The 20,859-nt window shown below is 42.8% G+C and overlaps 1 protein-coding gene and 1 long non-coding RNA gene across 2 annotated transcripts in view; one reads left to right on the forward strand and one right to left on the reverse strand.

Annotated features, from left to right (window-relative positions):
- The window catches only part of LOC120408607, an 87,944-nt gene that overhangs the window by 24,720 nt on the left and 42,365 nt on the right, over positions 1 to 20,859 (forward strand). The window lies entirely within an intron of this gene.
- The window catches only part of SLC1A1 (solute carrier family 1 member 1), a 70,249-nt gene that overhangs the window by 6,141 nt on the left and 43,249 nt on the right, over positions 1 to 20,859 (reverse strand). Inside the window, exons 4-11 of the mRNA XM_039545736.1 lie at positions 19,847 to 19,961; positions 17,385 to 17,427; positions 15,822 to 15,929; positions 11,104 to 11,288; positions 8,671 to 8,778; positions 2,727 to 2,849; positions 1,943 to 2,137; positions 1,055 to 1,189 (exon numbers count right to left, since the gene is read on the reverse strand). Coding sequence (XP_039401670.1) covers positions 1,055 to 1,189; positions 1,943 to 2,137; positions 2,727 to 2,849; positions 8,671 to 8,778; positions 11,104 to 11,288; positions 15,822 to 15,929; positions 17,385 to 17,427; positions 19,847 to 19,961 — 1,012 coding nt within the window. The remainder of the gene's footprint in view (positions 1 to 1,054; positions 1,190 to 1,942; positions 2,138 to 2,726; positions 2,850 to 8,670; positions 8,779 to 11,103; positions 11,289 to 15,821; positions 15,930 to 17,384; positions 17,428 to 19,846; positions 19,962 to 20,859) is intronic.

Consider the following 20,859-nt stretch of genomic DNA (forward strand, 5'->3'; position numbering starts at 1 on the left):
GGGTGTCTCATTCTTAATCAGAGGATACTTTCTCCTCCATCAGTCCAGCACCTGGCATTAGGGGTGCCCCAAGATAACCAAATGGGCAAGGCCAACACTTTTGAGACCTTTCTTCCTGGAGAGAGGTCTGTGAGTAAAAGGCACATGACAAGCTCCCAGGAGATCTTTGTCCCTCCCCTGGAAAAATAGCTTAACGGGATCAGGAAAGTTTTCATGAGCTGGAAAGGGGGAATCAAGGTGTGTGTGGGGGGTGGGAGGGGCATGTCCATGTCGATCTTTCAGTGTGGAGAGCAGCTCATGCAGGAAATAAGTTGCCACTGCAGAAGCCCTGTGCGACTGTACATTGGACATGTGCTTAGAACTTTTCCCCTCTAAAACAAAACAAAAATAACAGAAGTAAAGGGTTTGCTTTGTGAAAATTAGCTGGAATGTTATGTTTGTGGCTTGCATCTGATTACTGCAAATAAATTATGTAACTACCATAACATTATTTTACAAATACCCTCTGATTGAAATGGATATTTTTGCTTACAGTTCTTTTCTTAGTTACATTTTGTAGTCTGTATATTTTGAGTTAGATTTTCATGAACTGAGGCCATTTTCTTGTGTACTCTGTATATGCAGTTACCATAACTGCATTGGTGAATTGGGGCACATGGGGGTATAAACAGGTATTTAACTATTGAGGTGCATATGCAATTGTGGTAATTTTTGTATGTATAGAGTGTACAGATCTTGGTCCTTGTTTTTTTTATCAAAATCTGGCCTTGTATGTCATCTTCACATAAAAGAATAATAAAAAGGGCCCAGATCTGATCAGACTGTTAGCTGTTTTGATTAACAATGATGTTGCTTATATAATTGTATTACAAATCAGATGTGTGGCAGTGTTATCTCTAACCAGCTTTATTTCTAGTTAATTTTTAAACATATTATTGAACAGCCTAGTTAGAAGGAGAAATAAATTCAGGTTAAAAGTCCGGTCACAGATGTTCATGCACCATGTATAAAATACACTACTGAAATAATTAAATGCTGAATATATTAAACTTACAGAAGCCAGTCAACTGCTATGATAAGGGTAACATCTTCAGCAGGCAGCCCAACTGCGCTCAGCACAATCACCATGGTGACGAGTCCAGCCTGGGGGACCCCTGCAGCTCCGATGCTGGCTGCAGTAGCTGTGACACTAAATCCCAGACAAATCAGTGAAAAGACAGTTTGAAAATGTCCTCCTCCTGCGTGGATTTCTCTGCTACATTCAGAATTGTGTGCTCATTGAAATATAAAACTAATGTTTAAAAATCTTTCTTCATGCCAATCCCATACTTCACTGGGAGTTATACCTGCATAGAGGCATGTGGGATCCAGGGCCCCATTGGGTTTCTATCATTTGCAGATGTTTTTATCAGCATTGTTGTTGACATAGTGGCTGATCACATTTAGGGGTAGATCCTGGCCTTTCCTGGGGCAGGCAAACAAGGCGTACAGGCTATGGAGCTACCATGGTTCTGCTGCACAGGGCAATCACCATGGTGACTATTCCAGCCTGGGGGCTTTGGAGCTGTCTAAACAGCAGCACTGAGGAGGAATTTAGAAGGGGTAAGGGGCATGGCCAATGGGATTGCAAAGTATGCAGATCTACTGGACAAAATGTCCAGGTTGGGGGTGTACTGCAAGCTTCAGCTGTTACTGTACCTACAGCTTCCAGACACTCTGGCCCCATGCACTGCTACCTCGTTCCCCACCCCAAATTCCTAGATAGGTCCTCTGTGCAAGGCTTATTTACTGAGGATTTGTGGAAGAGGTGAACATTTGACTCTTATTGCTAAGTGGTGTGAATGACAGGTGTGAAATCAGCAAGATTCTATTAGGGTGCCTGAAGTAAATCCACAATTCAGTAACAAAAATAACACAACTCATGTTATGGTATCACCCTCACCTAATGGTAATTATTTTGCCAACATCCAACTCTAAGTCATTAAGCTGTGCAATAAACACAGCTGCCACAGCTTCATATAGGGCTGTTCCATCCATGTTGATTGTAGCTCCGACTGGTAAAACAAATCTGGTAATTCTTTTGTCGACATGGTTTTTTTCTTCTGCACAGCGAAAGGTGACAGGCAAAGTTGCTGAACTGGGTCATAAATAAACAAACAAATAAGCACCACACCACTAGGATGCCTGTTTTTTATTAATCTGATGTACTTTTTTTTTTTTCCCCAAGCCAAACTGCAGTCAAATTCTGCCCTGGGGTGTAAAGGAGAATTGTGCCCATACAATGAAAGTACAGTTTGTCCCTTGGATTGAAATCATAATTCCCATCTCTTCTAATTCCTGGAACAATAACTGAAAGTTTTAATTATTCTTAAAATAACACAATAAAGCAATGACACAATTTAGCTTCAGCTATTTTGTGAGCAATGAACTAATTTACAGCACTATTTCCTGGATTTACACTCAAGAGACTAGAAACTAATCTCAAAAGCATTGGTATAAATCCAGGATAACTCCATTGTAGTCAACAGCACACTTTTGGGTGCTATATAAAAAATAATTATAAGAGTAATACTTCCTCTAGGTTTACACCCAATGGATTTACAATGGTTCATGTGAGATCAGGATGAGAAATACAGGCAGCAATAAAATCAGAGCAACAGATAAACTAAAGAGATGATGATTACAAAGTATATTAATGCTGGAGGGGAAAAAATTATTTTGATTACCTGGAGGAGATCATGAGGGCTGTCAGAAGTGCCTGAGCCATCCCTATGGCAAACTGAAAAGGGTTTTTCCTTACTGTTATTAAGTAGATCAGTGGCAGAACTACAACGGAATGGATTGCAAGTCTGCAAAAGAAAACAGCCTGTTCAAATAGTTAGATCTATCTGATCTCATGGTCTTAATGAGGAGGTGTTAACCTGTGTCCAATTCTGCCCTCAGATACCTGTGTGCAACTCAGATTGACTTCAATGATAATTACATGCATGTGTTCCAGGGCAAATTATGCCCAATTTATGTTAGTAATTTTTGGACAGATGCACTTCTCCTGAAACATTTTTTGGGGGGGATAGGCATTGTATGTCTCTGTTTTCAATGTACAATATGAAATCAGATGAACTAATTAATATGTTAGGAACAAAGTTAAACTGAAGATGGTAAAACAAATAAAAGAAATGAAGAATATTTAAACAGAAGAACAGGGGCAGTGTTGAAAAAGTCCAAAATATTCTTATAACTAAGACTAGAGGCTAGAGCTAAAAAATGGATTAGCACTATTAAAAAGTATTATATCACCTTTGGAAATATTTTCTGATTGGGGTTAAAGGGAAATTTGGTTTACAGATGGGTTTTCATAATGGCTTTGATTACATCCATCTCAACATCACATTTTTGTACTGTGGGAAATTGCAGATGTAAATTTGGTTCAAATTCTACTCTGTTAAATTAGTGTAAATCTCGATTAAATTCAACTGAGTTATTCCTGATTTATCCTGGTGTAAATGAAAGTATATTGCCCTGCAGTACTGAATGTTGTTAGATGCTGAAGGATTGTCATTTAACACTGTTACTTAGATCACTTTTATTTGTATTGATAGAATAAGGAGGACAAAATTCTCCCCTCAGATATATGGGAGCAACTCCTGCTGAAGTTAATTGGAGTTGTGAGCATGTATCTGAAGGAAGATTTTGGCCCTGGGTGTTTTAATTACTATACTTGCCTAGCACACATCTGGTAATCTGAGCACAGAGGTCATGAATGTGAATGCTGTAGCTCCTTTATCGGCATTGCCCTTATATAAATCGATGGTACGCCCATATCTTGAATACTGTGTACAGATGTGGTCTCCTCATCTCAAAAAAGATATACTGGTATTAGAAAAGGTTTAGAGAAGGGCAACTAAAATGATTAGGGGTTTGGAACAGGTCCCAGATGAGGAGAGACTAAAGAGGCTAGGACTTTTCAGCTTGGAAAAGAGGAGACTAAGGGGGGATATGATAGAGATATATAAAATCATGAGTGATGTGGAGAAAGTGAATAAGGAAAAGTTATTTACTTGTTCCCATAATATAAGAAGTAGGGGCCACCAAATGAAATTAATGGGCAGCAGGTTAAAAACAAATAAAAGGAAGTTCTTCTTCACACAGAGCACAGTCACCCTATGGAAATCTTTGCCTGAGAAGGTTGTGAAGGCTAGGACTCTAACAGGGTTTAAAAGAGAACTGGATAAATTCATGGAGGTTAAGTCCATAAATGGCTGTTAGCCAGGATGGGTAAGGAATGGTGTCCCTAGCCTCTGTTTGTCAGAAGGTGGAGATGGACGGCAGGAGAGAGATCACTTGATCATTACCTGTTAGGTTCACTCCCTCCGGGGCCCCTGGCACTGGCCACTGTCAGAAGACAGGATACTGGGCTGAATGGATCTTTGGTCTGACCCAGTATGGCCATTCTTATGTTCTTATGAGGCTGGAGGTATATAGCTTATGTTAAGTATATTTGAAGTGAAATGTTTATGAAAGGTCTGCAAAATACTTCTGGCATTCCAAGGTCACATGCCATCACAGCAACAGCAATTGTCATAGATAGGAATAGTCAGAGCCTGGAAAAGGCGTAGACCATATACGTGGCATGTACCATCTTGGAACTCCTATAGTACCATCACAGGATGTTCTTGGGAGCACGAGTGTGTTTGCAACACCATTTAATGATCTCACAGCAGCTGATAAAGATATTGAGAAAGTCTGGGACCACCTGTTCTGCCAAAATCAGGCAATTAACACAGCAATAGCTACCTACAGAACAGAAATTTACAGTGGCACATAAAATGGGCAAGTTATCAGACTGTAGGAAGAGAGATCTGTTTTACACCATTGGACTTCATAGTTTTAAATCTGTAATGTGAGTGCTTGGTCCAGCAAGCAGAATGGAAGTGTTGAGAGATTCTGGGGGCTAAGGAAGTGGATGGAGAAGGATTTTTACTCTTTGTAATATTGGAAAAAGGAACTTTTTCACTTTTCTTGTAAAAGCAAATTTAATGATCATTGGCCTATAAACAGGACGAAAGCAGAATTTTAGGGAGCTGGTTAAACCATAAGTGTGAAAAACAAAATTACAGTATATATCTAATCATTTAAGCCAAATTTGGACAGAATGGTTGTCTCTAAAAAGTCTGAACCAGGTGTTTAACAGAAAATAAATCAAGCCCTTTATGATGATGCACAGAAAGGATATTTTAGATCCAACACAACAAGTGAATAAAGAGAGAATGGAAAGAATGTTATGTGCTGGTGTTGGGACCTCTTTTACAAAAAGTTACTAAAGGTAAAATTTTCTATAGGGCCTAAGTGACTTAGGGCTTAACAACTCCCAACTGACTTAAGCACTTTTGAAAATTGTATTCTTAGGTATTATTAGAATCAGTAATTAATCAGAATTATCCCAAGTAAATATGTTTGTGCTCATCTCAGTACTCATGCCAGTAATTTAGTCATATCTTGCTCTACTATTTATGAAAATTTATTTCCATAAAACTTCCTTTCTCAGTTGATGATAAAATTTTTACAGTTTAAAAAATAATCCTATCAGCAGCAAGAAGGGAAGTTCTGGGAAATAGAGCTCTTCCTGAGATAGAAGCCTGTTGCCCAAGAACATAGAAAAACATCAGGATTTAAGCAGTTCTTTGCCTTTTAAAGGAGCAGAAGGAGCAGATTACAGGGACACCACTTAGTCCCCTGTCCTCTCCTCCCCAGCTTCTCTTTGGGCCCTGGTTCCTCTGGCCTGCTCATGGTGCATCTTAGGTCAATTCCTCTTTCTTTAGGCTGCTAAAGTGTCCCCATTTTAACACATCATCTGTGAGATGGAGAAGTACACACTGGGGTAGAGAGATACTGGGGAAGACAGAGAGTGAAGGAGGGAGACATTGGAACCAATTAGGGTTTGGGTGGGGGAGACACTGGGAGCAACATACCCTTGGATGACTTGAAGGAGAGACATTGGGGGTGAGATGCATTACAACAAATCTGAGAGTGAGACATAATGGGGTTCAGAAACATGAAGACGTTTGGGGATGTGAGAGAAATTATACAGGGATTTGGGGGAGTGGAATAGAGGGAGAGAAAGAGACATGGGGTAATTGAGGAACACATTAAAAAGTGGAAGGACAGAAGAAAGAAATCTGGGAAGAGATGAGATAGGAGATGGGAGCTGGAGACAGGAGAGGGAAAGAGGGGATGGAGTGAAAGGAGTGTACAAAGACAGGGACAAACGATAAAGGGTGAATGCAATGGAAGTTGAGGGTGTTCTACATCACACATGGATAAAACCCAAAGAGAGGCATAGGGAAAAAATGAAAAGATGATTGCAGAAAAATCAGAACAGAAACCTGCAGAAAAAGAGGAGACCAAAATATAAAGACAGAGAAGAACAAGAAAGAAGGTCAAAATGGAAGAGATTAATAATGAAAACCCAGCTGAGTCTAGGGGAAAATATAGTAATGAGGATGAGGAGGGACAACTACTGTGCTCTCCTACATAGTAAAGGGGAGCTAGGTATTTAGCTGCCTAAAGATGGGAGAAGGAAGAGCAGGCACCTTTCCCTGACCCTGCTGTCTAATGCCCGTTACATACATTGTCACCCTCACTTCTGTGAATCTTGTCATGAAACCCTTTCCCTTCTGTTCACAGTTGCAGAGAATGTGCTGCCCTTTGCCTTTCCCCATGGCAGCTAGAGCATGGCTCTCTGCAGAGTTTCCCATAAGTTCCTGCATAGTCAAGGAGTGTGCATCACTGGGCCTTGCAGAGTGAGAGCCTATTCTCTGCAAAGCTGAAAAGTCAGAGCTCTTGACCTTCGAAGGAGCACTTGGGGACTTATTTACAATTGTTATGCCCTGGGGCATTTGGCTGCTATCTAAACAGAAAGATAATATGCGTAACAATACTTCATTTACAGTGTAAGTACTCCAGGGCAGGGAGTGTCTCTACCTGTGTGTTTGTACAGCACCCAGGAAGACAGGGGCCTGATTGGGGGCCTTAGGGTGCTACCACATAAATAATAATAATATTTAGTGTCCTAGATAAAACTGAAGTCAAAGGGCAATAATAGTCCAGAAATATCAGAATCAAATATTCCATTTCTGAATATTTATATAGTCATTACATTTCAAACAATAATTATTTGAAGTTTAAATTTTTTTCTTGCTAGTCCCAACATGAAAGTGTACACAATTAAAAAAAAAACAAAAACCAAAAACTTTTGAAATAAAAAACCCAGTATCTAACAAAGATTCACTAAAAAATAAAGATCAGATCCTTCCATTTCTTTTTAGAGTGGCTTGTGCTAAACCCATTTATATTACCTTCCCCCCTGCTCAGTTTTCAGAAAGCTTGTGAAATGCTTTTGAAGAATAGTGTGTGCCTGTATACAAAGGGGGCAGAAGCTCTGAAGCTACTTTGGATCTGGCCTCTAAACAAAACATGAATAAATCATCAGTATGCTGATGAAATTTTGAAGAGCTGAAGCTTACGGCAGTGAACCAACACAATCTGGATGCTATGCTTCAGTGCCTTGGAAACAGACATTTAAATACACCTAACTTAATGGTACTGTAAGCGTGTATTTATCTTTCTAACAGTGTTCTTTGTGGGATATTCCTCAGAGATGTGGATTATCTATTGCTATAAGATAAATTGCTTACAGCAGTTAAACTGTCCTTTCTAAGGCCCCAGACCTGCAAAGGGATTAGTGTAGTGTAAGTGTCCACACACAAGGAGCACTTTGCAGAGTCATGGGGTCTAAAATAGATTTTTTTTTCTTTGAGTTGCCCTGGATTAAAATTAGAGAGTAAATACTGCTTTTGTGGCTTTGTCAGCTACTCTTGTCTTGAAGAACCAATGTCTCAGATCATGCCTCCAAACCAATTCACAGTGTAGACGCTCTGGATGCAAATCGCCTGCTCTGTGTGGAAATGGGGTACAGCTGCCTCCCTGGCACCATTTCCTCTCCCTCTCCCACACAATGGAGCTGGAGTTAAGCCACCAGAGGCTACCACTGGTGTAGGGGCACAGGTCCTCGATGCAGATCACTCTCACTTCCCAAAGATCCGTAGGGAGCTACCAAATTTGAGGAGGGCAACACATCCTTGTCAATAGGTTGGCAAACCCGGGCCACCAACAAGAAGTTGGCGGGAGCAGCAGGGTTCTTCATACCAGGAGACTTCCTTCCCTGGCCCCATCTTTCCTGTGTTTAGTGGAGGCATCACCCCATTTTCAAAAGCAACATACCTACTGAGGAGCCAGCTAAGAGAGAGGGAAAGTACTGAGTTCCATATGCACCTTTTCATTTTATGCTGCAAGCACTGGTGCTGGAACTAGGGGTGCTGGATTGAAGCAGTAATAACAAACACTATGGTTTCCATCATCAGCACCCCCACAATAAAAATTATTCCAGCACCCGTGGCTGGAAGGCAGCTGATAGTTTAAAGTAAAGGGTGCACTTCTAATGCAAATTATCCTCAAATGACTTCATAGATGGGATCTTTTCTCAGATCTTATTTTTATATCATTCTCTTTCTGGGTATAGCAGAGGCTGGTTTCTTGTAGATAATTAAAACCTAATAAAGTGTGGTCCAATCAAATCATACATTTTCATTTTACCTTCAAGGAATGACATACCCGCTTAGTACTGTAGCCATATAAAGACCCAGTTTGCGAAAGATTTCCCAGTCCTCAACTTCTATTATCTTCCCAGCAATCAAGAACAAAATGCCAAGTGGCATATACCTACGGTGCACAAAACAGCCTAATTAAAAACGCATCCTTTTTTAAAGCTAATGTTGCTATACAGATCTGGCACAATAACATTTTCTTTCTGCAAGAAGAAAGATTTGTTTTCATCACTGTAAAAATAAAGGAGAATTTGATAGAGGATTCTGCAATACAGCTGTACTTACTTTCAAATGTACTACATTAGAAGTGATTTTTAATATTAAAACATTAGTGTTTGCCTGTTTAGGCATCAAAGTAAATATAGCAGTAACCACAGTCCTACATGTAATGAGTAAAGACATATTAACAGAGGTTGGAGAGAAGGGTGAGCGATTACAGACTATGCCCCAACCCTGCAGAATCTTATGCATGTGCATAACTTTGCTCACATATGTACGAGTTTGCAGGATTGGGGCCTATAACCTTACCCTGCAAAGAGATCGAGGTGGGAAAGTTCCCTTCTTCTCACATGGACTGCAGTGCAGAATCAGGGTCTATATCTTTATACAAGAATATACATTTTACTATATCAGGACAATGCATTGGTCTTCGCATTGTGTAATAAAGAACAGAACTACCATTTAATTAAGGCAAAAGCTATTGCTTTACAGCCAGATCACCTCTGGCTCTGTTCACATGTGATCTCACATGCTTATAGCCCGATCCTATAAACTCTTATTAGCGTGTATAATGCACACTGCCAGGAGTGGCGGTCCTTTTCAGGTCACAGTAGTAAACAACACACTCTCATTATCAAGTGTTTTCAGGGTCAAATCCTATAAAGGCCTGGGTGAAAATTATGGCCCTGATCCTGTAATCTGATTTCCACAAAGTCCTAGTACAGATGATGGAGTACTGAACAGCTGTGTGGTCAGGCTGCAGGATTTTACAGTCGAACCCATTTATCTCGACCTCGGTTAACTTGCCAATCGTATTAAGTCGACGTTTTAGAAGTGGAACCGCCAAACTCCCTCTTTGTCTTATCGGTTTCTCATCGGTTATGTCGATTCTTTAATCTCGCCGAACCCTAATATCTCGAGCACAGAAGAGCGCTGAATTTGCCACTTACCGGTAAACTACTAACTCCGGCGGCGGCCCTGCCCAGCTCCTGCCCTGGCCCCGCGTCCCCGGCCGCGCGACTCCTGCCCGGCCCCGCGACTCCCGCTCCCGCCCCGCCGCCCGGCTCCCCGCGTCCCCGGCCGCCCCGGCTCCCAGCCCCCGCCGCCCGGCTCGCGGCCCCGGCCGCCCGGCCACCCGGCTCCCAGCCCCAGCCGCCCAGCTCCCGCGTCCCAGCCGCCCGCTCACCGCCCCCAGCCCCGCGCCCCAGCCGCGCGCCTCGCCCCCCGGCCCCCGCGCCCCGCTCGCCCCCGCCCCGCGGCCCGCCCCGCTGCTCCTGCCCCGCCCACGGCTCCGCCCCACGTCCCTGGCCCCCGGCTCCCGTGTCCCCGCCCCGGCTCCCCGCCCCCAGCCGCCCGCTCACCGGCCACCCAGCCCCGCGTCCCCAGCCGCGCCGCCCCCGGCCCCGCTCCCGGCATCCCCGACCCACGCGCCCCCAGCCGCCCGCCTCGTCCCAGCCCCCAGCCGCCCGGCTCCCCGCCCGCTTCCCGGTCCCGCCGGCCCCGCTTCCCCGGTCCCCGGCCGCCCGCCCGGCCCCGCATACCCGGTTCCCGGTTCGCCTGCCGCCCGCCGCCCGCCCGCTTCCCGGTCGCCCGCTCCCGGCTCCCAGCCCGCGGTTCCCGTGTACCCGCCCGCCCGGCCCCGCTTCCCGGTCCCGCCGCGCCCGCCTGTCCGCCCGCCCCGGCCCCGCTTCCCCGGTCCCGCCCGCCCGCCCGCTGGTCCTCGCCGCCCGCCCGCCCCGGCCCCGCTTCCCGGTCCCGCCCGCCCGCCCGCCCGGCCCGCCCGCTCCCCCGCTTCCCCGGTTACCTCGACGCTTTTTGGCAAACCCCTAGGCCGGCGACATAACAGGGTTCAACTGTACTTCAATTTCAAGATCAAGACCTGTGTTTGTAATCTGGTTTCCTTGTCCAAAGTATATGTAGTATAATCTCACAAAACCTATTAGTATTAGGCTAATGATGCTGAAGTTTTAAATTACGCAACCACTTTGTATTTGTGAATTCCGAATAAATGAGGGTTCAAATTCTAAACTGGCTCATATTATTGTTTCGTATTTTGAATTTGCAAGCCATTTATTGGACTTACTTTTCTTTTAAAGTAGTTTGCTGCAAGAAGCGATGTAAAAAAAAATAAACACAGAGCGTGATCCTGCTTCCATTAAAGTTAATGAAAAAACTTGCTTAAAGGAGGTAATAGGAAATATCAGGATATCATTGTACTCACCACATGATTATCTGAACAATTTTCATTGTAGCATCGTTCAGTGCATTGAAAAAGTCCACCAGAACTTGTCCCTTTTCTCCCATTTTCCCAATAACAATTCCAAAGACAAGACAAAAGACAATCAAGCCCAGCACATTAATGCCATCGGAATACATGCCCACTATTTTGTATTCTTTGGTTTTGTTCTGTAGATTGAAACCAAGAAGAGAGTTACTGAACAGGAACAGTATATTTAGTTTACATGAGTCCTAAAATGAAACCACATCTTAGATCTTTCACTGAAAAAACAAGGTGCCTGATTCTCTGGTCTCACACTTACAGCAGGGAGTGTGTGGGGGTGGGGGTGGGGGGAGGTTAAGGTGGCTTTAAGATGCCTTTATGATCCTAAATTATGCAAGCAGGGGTGCTGGAACAATCTGTATAGTGGGGGTGCCGAGAGCCATTGAACCAAACTGTAAACCCTGTATATGATGGAAACTACTTCAAGGCAGAGGGTGCTGCTGCACCTCCAGCACCCCTAGTTCCAGCTCCTATGAATGCAAGGACCTGTCCATACTGTAGGGTAAGTTACAGTGGCCCCGGGGCTGGTCTAATTTGCACAGTTTCCCAGGGCCCTGGGAAGCAGAGAATAACTATAGCATAGTGTGCTCTACCCACACCCCCAACATGAACATGATTCACTTCCTGCACTGGGGATTAAAAGCAGGGCTGATGTACAGTACAGCTCTTATGCCAACTCTGTGCCAGACAGGGAGGCCCTCTGTGCAGGGGCCAATATCCAGATCACTGTAAAGGGGCCTTAGTGCAACTGAGAATCATGTTCAAGGTATCCAGTTTTGCCCTTAGTTACATGAATATAATTCATCTGAAGTTAGTGGATTTGCATGAGTATAATGAGGTAGAATCTGATGCATGATATTTCAATGAAAGACCTAAATTGTATTATTCAATTAGTTATGGGTCTTAGAATCAGAGACTTTAAGGTCAGAGGGGACCATTATGATCATCTAGTCTGACCTCCTGCACAATGCAGGCCACAGAATCTCACCCACCCACTCCTGTATCAAACCTGTGTCTGAGCCATTGAAGTCCTCAAATCATGGTTTAAAGACTTCAAGGTGCAGAGAATCCTCCAGCAAGTGACCCATGCCCCATGCTGCAGAGGAAGATGAAAAACCCCCAGGGCTTCTGCCAATCTGCCCTGGAGGAAAATTCCTTCCCAACCCCAAATATGGTGATCAGCGAAACCCTGAGCATGTGGGCAAGACTCACCAGCCAGCACCCAGGAAAGAATTCTCTGTAGTAACTCAGATCCCACCCTATCTAGCATCCCATCACAAGCCACTGGTAGTCAAAGACGAATTAATTGCCAAAATTAGGCTATCCCATTATACCATCCCCTCCATAAACTTATCAAGCTTAGTCTTGAAGCCAGATATGTCTTTTGCCCCCACTACTCCCTTTGGAAGGCTGTTCCAGAACTTCACTCCTCTGACGGTTAGAAACCTTCGTCTAATTTCAAGTCTAAACTTCCTGATAGCCAGTTTATATTCATTTGTTCTTGTGTCCACATTGGTACTGAGCTTAAAAAATTCCTCTACCTCCCTGGTATTTATTCCTCTGATATATTTATAGAGAGCAATCATATCTCCCCTCAGCCTTCTTTTGGTTAGGCTAAACAAGCCAAGCTCTTTGAGTCTCCTTTCATATGACAGGTTTTCCATTCCTCGGATCATCCTAGTAGCCCTTCTCTGAACCTGTTACAGTTTGAATTCATCCTTCTTAAACATGGGAGACCAGAACTGCACACAGTATTCCAGATGAGGTCTCACCAGTGCCTTGTATAACGGTACTAACACCTCCTTATCTTTACTGGAAATACCTCGCCTGATGCATCCCAAGACCGCATTAGTTTTTTTCATGGCCATATCACATTGGTGGCTCATAGTCATCCTGTGATCGACCAATACTCCGAGGTCCTTCTCCTCCTGTTACTTCCAACTGATGCCTCCCCAGTTTATAACAACAGTTCTTCGTATTAATCCCTAAGCACAGGAGCCAGCAAACAGAGCTGTAAACAGGGGAGTCTGAGTGGGAGTTCACAGGGGGAGTTTTGGGGAAGACTAAGAGAGGCAGGCAGAAGAACACACAGGCTACTGAAAGGAGTGTGCAGTGTTCTAGCAGTGTCTTGGTGCTTGTGGAGGGTTTGTTTTGCTGTGGATGGTGGTGTTTTGGGTTGGTTTGTGTTTCCCAAATTTACAGGATTTAGGTGGGAAGCCTATGACAGATACAGAGGCAGCAGTTGTAGTGACCCAAGCAATGGAAGACACAATGAAGATGACTGGATGTGGAAGCTGCAGCATGTATATGATCCTGGAGGGGGTACCTGAAAAGAGTTTCGTCTGCATGAAGTGCCGCCTGATAGAGCTGATGGAAGAAAAGAGCCAAGGATTGGAGATGCAGGTGGAAACTCTGGTCGAGTTTAGAAGGGTGAAGGGAAAAGTTCAGACTTGCAGATGGAAGCAGGACCAAAGAACTCTTGAGAGGAGACCGCTGGGTGAGGAAAGTGGACGGTGGAAGCATGTGACTAAGCGAACCAGGCAGAGGAAAAGACGGGCTAGTGAAGGTGCAATGGAGCTCAGGAACAGGTTTGCGGAGTTGGAAAATGAAGAAGGGGCACAGCAGGTGGCCGTTGAAGGTGAGAGGGCAAGGAAGAAGAGAAGAGCAGCTAGTCCTATAAGGAGAGGGGAAGAGTCAATGGAGATGACACCAAACATGAGCCCCAGGAGGATATGGGATGGGTTGCAGAGGATTGCAAGGGTGAATAGGAATCGAGAGGACTTGCGGCCAGAAGGAACAGGAGATAGACCGGAGAATCGCACCGTCACCAGGAAAAGGCAGGTCTAGGTGATTGGGGACTCCTTATTGAGAAGAATAGACAGGCCTTTAACCAGAGCTGATCCAGAGAACAGAAGGGTGTGCTGTCCCCCAGGTGCTAAGATATGGGATGTATCTGAGGCTGAAGAGGATCCTAACGGGAGTGGGAAAGAATCTGCTGATTGTCCTTAATGTGGGAACGAATGATGCGTCTAGATTCTCGCTGGAACGTATCAAGGGAGACTATGCCAGACTGGGGAAGACACTTAAGGAAATCAAGGCTCAGGTGATCTTCAGTGGGATTCTGCCTGTTCCTAGAGAAGGACAACAAAGGTGTGACAAGATTATGGTGATCAACAGATGGCTCAGGCAGTGGTGCTATAAGGAGAGCTTTGGGATGTATGGCCACTGGGAAGCATTCATGGACAGAGGACTGTTCTCTTGGGATGGACTTCACCTGAGTAGGGAGGGAAATAGACTTCTAGGATGGAGGCTGGCACAATTGATTGAGAGCTTTAAACTAGGAATTGGGGGGAGATGGTTGGGAGATGTCCAGGTAATCTCCACGCCGAATTTTAACATTGAGAGGGAAGAAAACCAAGCAAGAAAGGATACTGTCATGGGTAGGAGAATGGACATACGGAGGAAGGGTACTGTAGATACAATTCTAATAGGTGATACTGGTGGTAGAACGTCTGGGCCTAATCGGGTAAAGAATGTGAGTGAAGCCAAACAGCAAGAATTAGGATGTTTGTACACCAATGCGAGGAGCCTAGGTAACAAAATGGAGGAACTAGAGTTACTGGTGCAGGAAGTAAAACCGGATATTATAGGGATAACAGAAATATGGTGGAATAGTAGTCATGACTGGAATACAGGTATTGAAGGGTATGTGCTGTTTAGGAAAGCCAGAAATAAAGGCAAAGGTGGTGGAATAGCATTGTATATCAATGATGAGGTAGACTGTAAAGAAATAAGAAGGGATGGAATGGATAAGACAGACTCTGTCTGGGCAAAAATCATATTGGGGAGGAAAGCTACTAGAGCCTCCCCTGAGATAGTGCTTGGGGTGTGCTACAGACCGCCGTGATCTGATTTGGATATGGATCTTAAGTGCAGTATAATTGTATGAGGAAAAAGTTAAATAGACACAGGGCCTGATTCTCCACTGCCTTCCACTTTAGCATTTAAGTTAAGTAAATCTCCCTTTGCTCTTATATTATGAGATGCCAGCTTTAAAAAAAGAGCATCTGATCAATATTAATTATACTGTTCTGCTCATAATTCTGTGTTCATCTATTAAATCCCTTCTTACTCTTCTCTTCTCCAGGCTAACTCTAGCCTTTGCAAGCTGTCATCATATGTAAGTCTTTCCATACTTGTGCTCATATTTGTTAAATCTCTTCTTTATTTTTCATTCTGTACTATATTTTTCTTGAGGAACTACCAAAACGCAAGAACGTTTAACTACTACCATTTATCAGAATGCCATCATGTGGTCACATTCTTTTCTTTTCTTTTTCTTTTTGTAATACCCACAGCTATTTTATTTGCTTCTTTAATCTCTATTGCACATTAGGCATATATCTTGAGCAAGCCATCCGTAATGACTATTTCCTTCAGTGAGTCAGCAAGTTTAGAGTTCATCACATGAGAACTTTAGATTATTTTCCCTCATTGCGTATTACCTTATTTTTGTCCAAGATAAATTTCACCAACTTGCTGTTTACTTCCTCCTCCAGATCATTAATATATTGAACAAACCACATATCAGTCTACAAATCCTTCCCTATTTCTTATACCTCTCTTCGTAACACAGAATACAATAATAAAAACCGCACCTCCAAAACCTCTGTTGTCATGACAATTGTAACAGGCTCTTCTGTAACTGTGGTGCTGTTTTTTTCCAGTTCATTTGTAAGTTTCACTTCTTCACGTTTGGTTTTATACTAAAATTTGTGGGAGGAAATGATAACATTTATTACAGTAGGAAAATTAACAATGGCAAATCTACCCAGTAATTCTGAGGAAAAGATGTAATTCTGACTTTCATAAGGTTTTTGGCCAGCAATTACATACAAACACGTAAAGCTTTCAAATGACTTTGAGTGACTGAATTTCTCCATTTGAGCCACTGGAAAGGGGCACACTCATACACAGATACCATCATGCAAATTCTGCTCCCCACCCTTCTGGTGCAGTGTGGAACTTGTGCAGTTCTGTGGGGACAGAGCAGGATTCCTGAACCCAGCACAAGAGATCTGCAATATGCGGGTATAGTGGAGCAGACGTTCAAAGAGGAATTTCTGAGAGTCACTGTTGAGAGGTTGGTAGTGAAGATGGAGCCAGAGCAACTATGTAGCTCCACCAGCTATTCCTCATTTGCTGGTGGAGAACATATACTCCACGAGGGAGATGCTGTAGCCATGAGGGTACAAAGATGGGTTATTGCAGGGAAGCCTTTCGCAAGACTGGTGCAAGGAGCAGGATTTGTCCTTAAAATATACATACAAAATTACTACTGCTATAAATACTTATACATACTGAACACACACACACAGTATTTTGTACAGAAAGATTAACATCTTTTCTTGGGAAAAGTTTAGTTCTGTATTAGATGAGCTTTATTGCCCTGCAATAACTCTGGTAGGCAACTGTTAAGGAAGGCAAAAAAAGGGAAGCAGACGACATCATGAAGTTCAACAAATATATTTGTGAATTTCCTCAAAGGTCTTTTCCCCAGTTTTAGATGCGAATGAATCGGGAACAGGACTGTTGGGTGGACGGATCTTTTTATCTCTGCTGTAGCACCAATAAAAACCTTAACTCTTCTAGGTCTAATTCTTTCTAAGAGAGATCTTTCAACTATAATCTGTGTATATCATGCAGAGTAGACACCCAGACATCAGTTCCATCCATCTACAGCAGATTTGAGAGACATGTGTGGGGTGTGTAGGGGGCGAGTTAGGGGTGTGTGCATACAGATTTCATCAGACAGAGGAAGAGTTTAAAGATTTTCTCAATGGAACTGTAAGAACAGGGCAATCAGGTAATTATAAAATTATTACACTTCTGCCCATGCATTATCTCTGAAGAGCAAACTTTATGCTCACATATTGCTTTGGTGGCTCTTCTAGTTCCCAAAGCAGTGGGTCTTGGAAGGGATGAATACATTTTTTTGAGCCAGCAATAAAAAGTCTATTTCAGTGGAAAGGAAAATGAGATTTTTTAACAATAGAACTCTTACCACTAGACATTTGTCTCAGTGTTGTGCAAGAGCCATCCTTTTTCATAACTAATTCCTACTACATTGCAATGCAAAGGAACATCCTCGGGGCTTGGAAATAAGAAGAACTGAACAGGTGGGAATAAAAACTGCAACAACAAAAAATATTTGACCTTACCTGTTGAAAACAAGCCTGGACGAGGTTTTCTGGGAACATATTCCTGTTAAATAAATTAAAGACTTTACAATATTATAGTGTACTAAAAACAATCTATTTTCCCAAATAAAATAACCAGCTAGTCGAAAAACAGAATGGGGCGTATTGCTGTTGTACACAATCACTCTTTCCAAACAGTGGTGAATTTATCACTGTCTGCTTTGAAGCACTGGCCAAGACAAAGCTTCAAGATTTATAATGCTAAGGTGTCTGTTTAATCTAATGTGGAATTCCAGGGTGACTTTTCAGTATTTGACATTTAAATTGATGAACCACCAGATCCAGGATCCTTCCTCTATACTGTGCTGTCTCCCTCATTTGCATGAGGAGTACAGTAATCAGTCTAAACTCATTTTTATATAGTTCACCATGTATCGGGCAGAGATATACAGGAAGAGGAATGATGTTTATTAACATTGTGGTGGGGGAACAGGTTTTTTGTTATAAGCCTGGATTCCAAAATAAATCTTGGCTGTTGGAAGATTCCCACATGTTCCAACATCAAGAACCATTTTCATTTAATGAAAAAATTAGGAACACAGAAATCACAATGCTGGATCAGACCAGAGGTCAATGTAATCCAGTTGCTTGTCTCAGACAGTGGCCAGTGCCAGATGCATCAAAGGAAGTGGCAAGAAACTCTGTAATGAGCAATTATGGGATAACCTACCCTGATGGAACGTTTCTTCCTAACCCCATTATTTAGAGGTTGACTTGTGCCCTGAAGCATGAGGATTTATATCCCTTCCAAATAATTTTTAAAATCCTCTTTATTTTTCAGATTCTTTAGTCAGGCAAAATTCCTTTGACGTCTTGGGCACTCTGCACAAGTATGGACTGAGTGAAACCAGAACCAGGACATCAGGATTTTCCCTTAAAAACAGTTGAGATGCAAAAGTGGCTATAATTCATAGTAGCAGAATTTTAGATCTCCATCATAACTTTTAGGTCATGACCTCCAGGTGGTTTACGAGACTGGTAGCCATGAGATTGTGACTAAAACTGGACAATTATCTAAACTAAAAGTAATTCAATTACTTTTTCTAAACCTGCATATGCTCCTCTTGTGCATTTACAGAATCATTGTGCATGCTATGCCTACATGATCATATGCATTGCCGAAATGGTGAGCAACAGGCCACCTTAAGTTTTCCAGCATGGCTGACCAGGTGGAGCCCAGCTGAGTGCTTCTGCTGCAGCTATGCTGCAATAGGGAGAGATGGTTTTCTTCAGCCACCTGCTGCTCCTGCTTTGCAAAGTGAGAGGGGAACAGAGACTGGGAATGTCAGGCTTTGGGGTGGGGGACACAGTGGCACCAGTAAGAACTATGGTCGTGGTGGTGTCACACAGGCCTCCTTGTGAGCTGTGAAGATGGTAGAGGAGGGACAGATATTTTATGAATATCATGCCAATAAAGATTTGCTGTAATCATCAGCCAGTTTTTGGTTTCTTTGATAGTGAAAGGTGATGAGAACATCTATCCTAGCTGTTCAGCTGTTGATTTTTAGATTAGAAATTAAGCAAAAATGCCACAGAAAGAAAAGCATCCACAGATGTAAGTGATTCTGGGCAATGTCTAACTGTAATTGTGGGGGGGAGGGGCGAGTTGGGAAGCCATAAAACATTGTTATCATTACTGACCCATTACTGGGAAAGAAGCCCATTGGTCTGATGTCGGCATTCCTCTCAACAAATTATATATTATTCAGCTGATGCCATGGATGAAAAATTGTATTGGGGAGACCAGTAGCTCAGGTCTTTTGTACAGACTTCACCTGGCTGTTTTTTTCTAACCACTTCATTTATCCATCATTGTACAGTACTGTGGACAGGGAAGGCAAGTAACCAGATTGCTTTGAAACCAGATGACACAGCAAACCAGTAGACTAGGCAAGCAGAGGAAATGTACAAACATGCTGTATATCAGTTACCTTTGTTCCTTTATTGAGAAGAGAAAGCACAGCTACACTATGCAGTCTTCTGTGCTCTAGGAAACAGAATTCCAGAGCTGCCATGGGGCAACTAGCCTTTTGATCTGTCTTTTTTTGGATACTCTTCTCATGATAGGACAATAAGTGTAAAATTTTGTTTCCATTGGAGGCAGAGGAAATAAATGGCAGGAGCAATGTTGATGCTGGATCCTTGGGTGAGTTACTATCGGAAGTGTCTCATGTACACCACCTTATATGCAAAAGCAACCCAGGCAGGTGCTAGTGTAGGCAAAAGGGTATTTTACAAAACTGTTTTGTAGGAATCCATCTAAAGCTATGTGATCATTTATCTAACCTGTGGGAACATAGGTTTTTTTCTGTATCCTTACTCTTCCAAATGATATTGTGAAGCATTTGTATGTTATGAACTTTAATCATTGTGCTTTATCATTTAGCCTTTTGAAGCAACAGTATGGAAGCTGAAAAACTCACCTAATCAGATCTAGCATGGCATCCACTGTTGTGACTTCAGGGGTACTGCCTGTTCTGTCAATTTCATCAGCTTTCTGAGATACACCAGGTTTGATGGTCACAACTAGCACAATCCCTGTAATCAAGAGAAACCCCGTAGTTGGAATCCTTAAAGAGTAGGTTCTACCAATAGAATAGAGTGGCAGTGGCAGTTCTATGATGCTACTGGTAGAGTCAGACCCTACTGACATTCTTCTTCTTGAGTTTATTATCTATTCAAACTATATATTTCAAGAGCAATTACTTTAAGAACAAATGGTTGCTTTTTCCTGCTGTGATGTTTTCAAGAGCTGGTCTAATTTTTCCTCACACAGCTAGTTTTCATTACTGCTTTCAGATGATAATGGGATTGCCTCATTCCATGAATCCACAGAACTGAATTTGCTTTTGTAAAGATAGCCTAGAGCATTAGGTTCACATAAGACTAGGTTTCAGAAACAGACAGAACTAAAAATATCTGTAAACATACTGTAAACATAGGGCCTAGTCTTGCTCACAATGAAGTCAATGACAAAACTTCCATTGACTTGAGTGGGATCAGTGGAATAATAAAAGCTAAGCCCTTGTCATGGTGTTCCTTCTTGTTCAAAATAAATGAACAAAAATAAATCAAATTGTAGCTCCGTGATCCCTCAACACCCCTGTCAATGAATTACTTTTATTGATACAGGCAGAACTAACCTCGTGTAAACTCCCCTCAGAAATTGAAATTCTAAAGCAGGAACCAGAAACTCCCAACGTATTCTGTATTCAATCTTGGTTTGCAATTAATCACTGAAAGTTCCTCACACACATATTTAAACTAAATAAAGTATTATCCTAAGCTCAGCAAGTCACAGGCCAAATTTATCCTGGTATTTGACATCAGTGAAGTTTTGCTAGGGATGAATCAGGCTCATGCATCGACACTCCCATTTTTTCAACTGTTAAGTAGCCTTTCCATGTGCAAATGGGTCATTTTTGGAGCAGACTTC

Source organism: Mauremys reevesii, linkage group 6, assembly GCF_016161935.1.
Source record: "Mauremys reevesii isolate NIE-2019 linkage group 6, ASM1616193v1, whole genome shotgun sequence".
In the NCBI taxonomy this organism is placed as follows: Eukaryota; Metazoa; Chordata; order Testudines; family Geoemydidae; genus Mauremys; species Mauremys reevesii.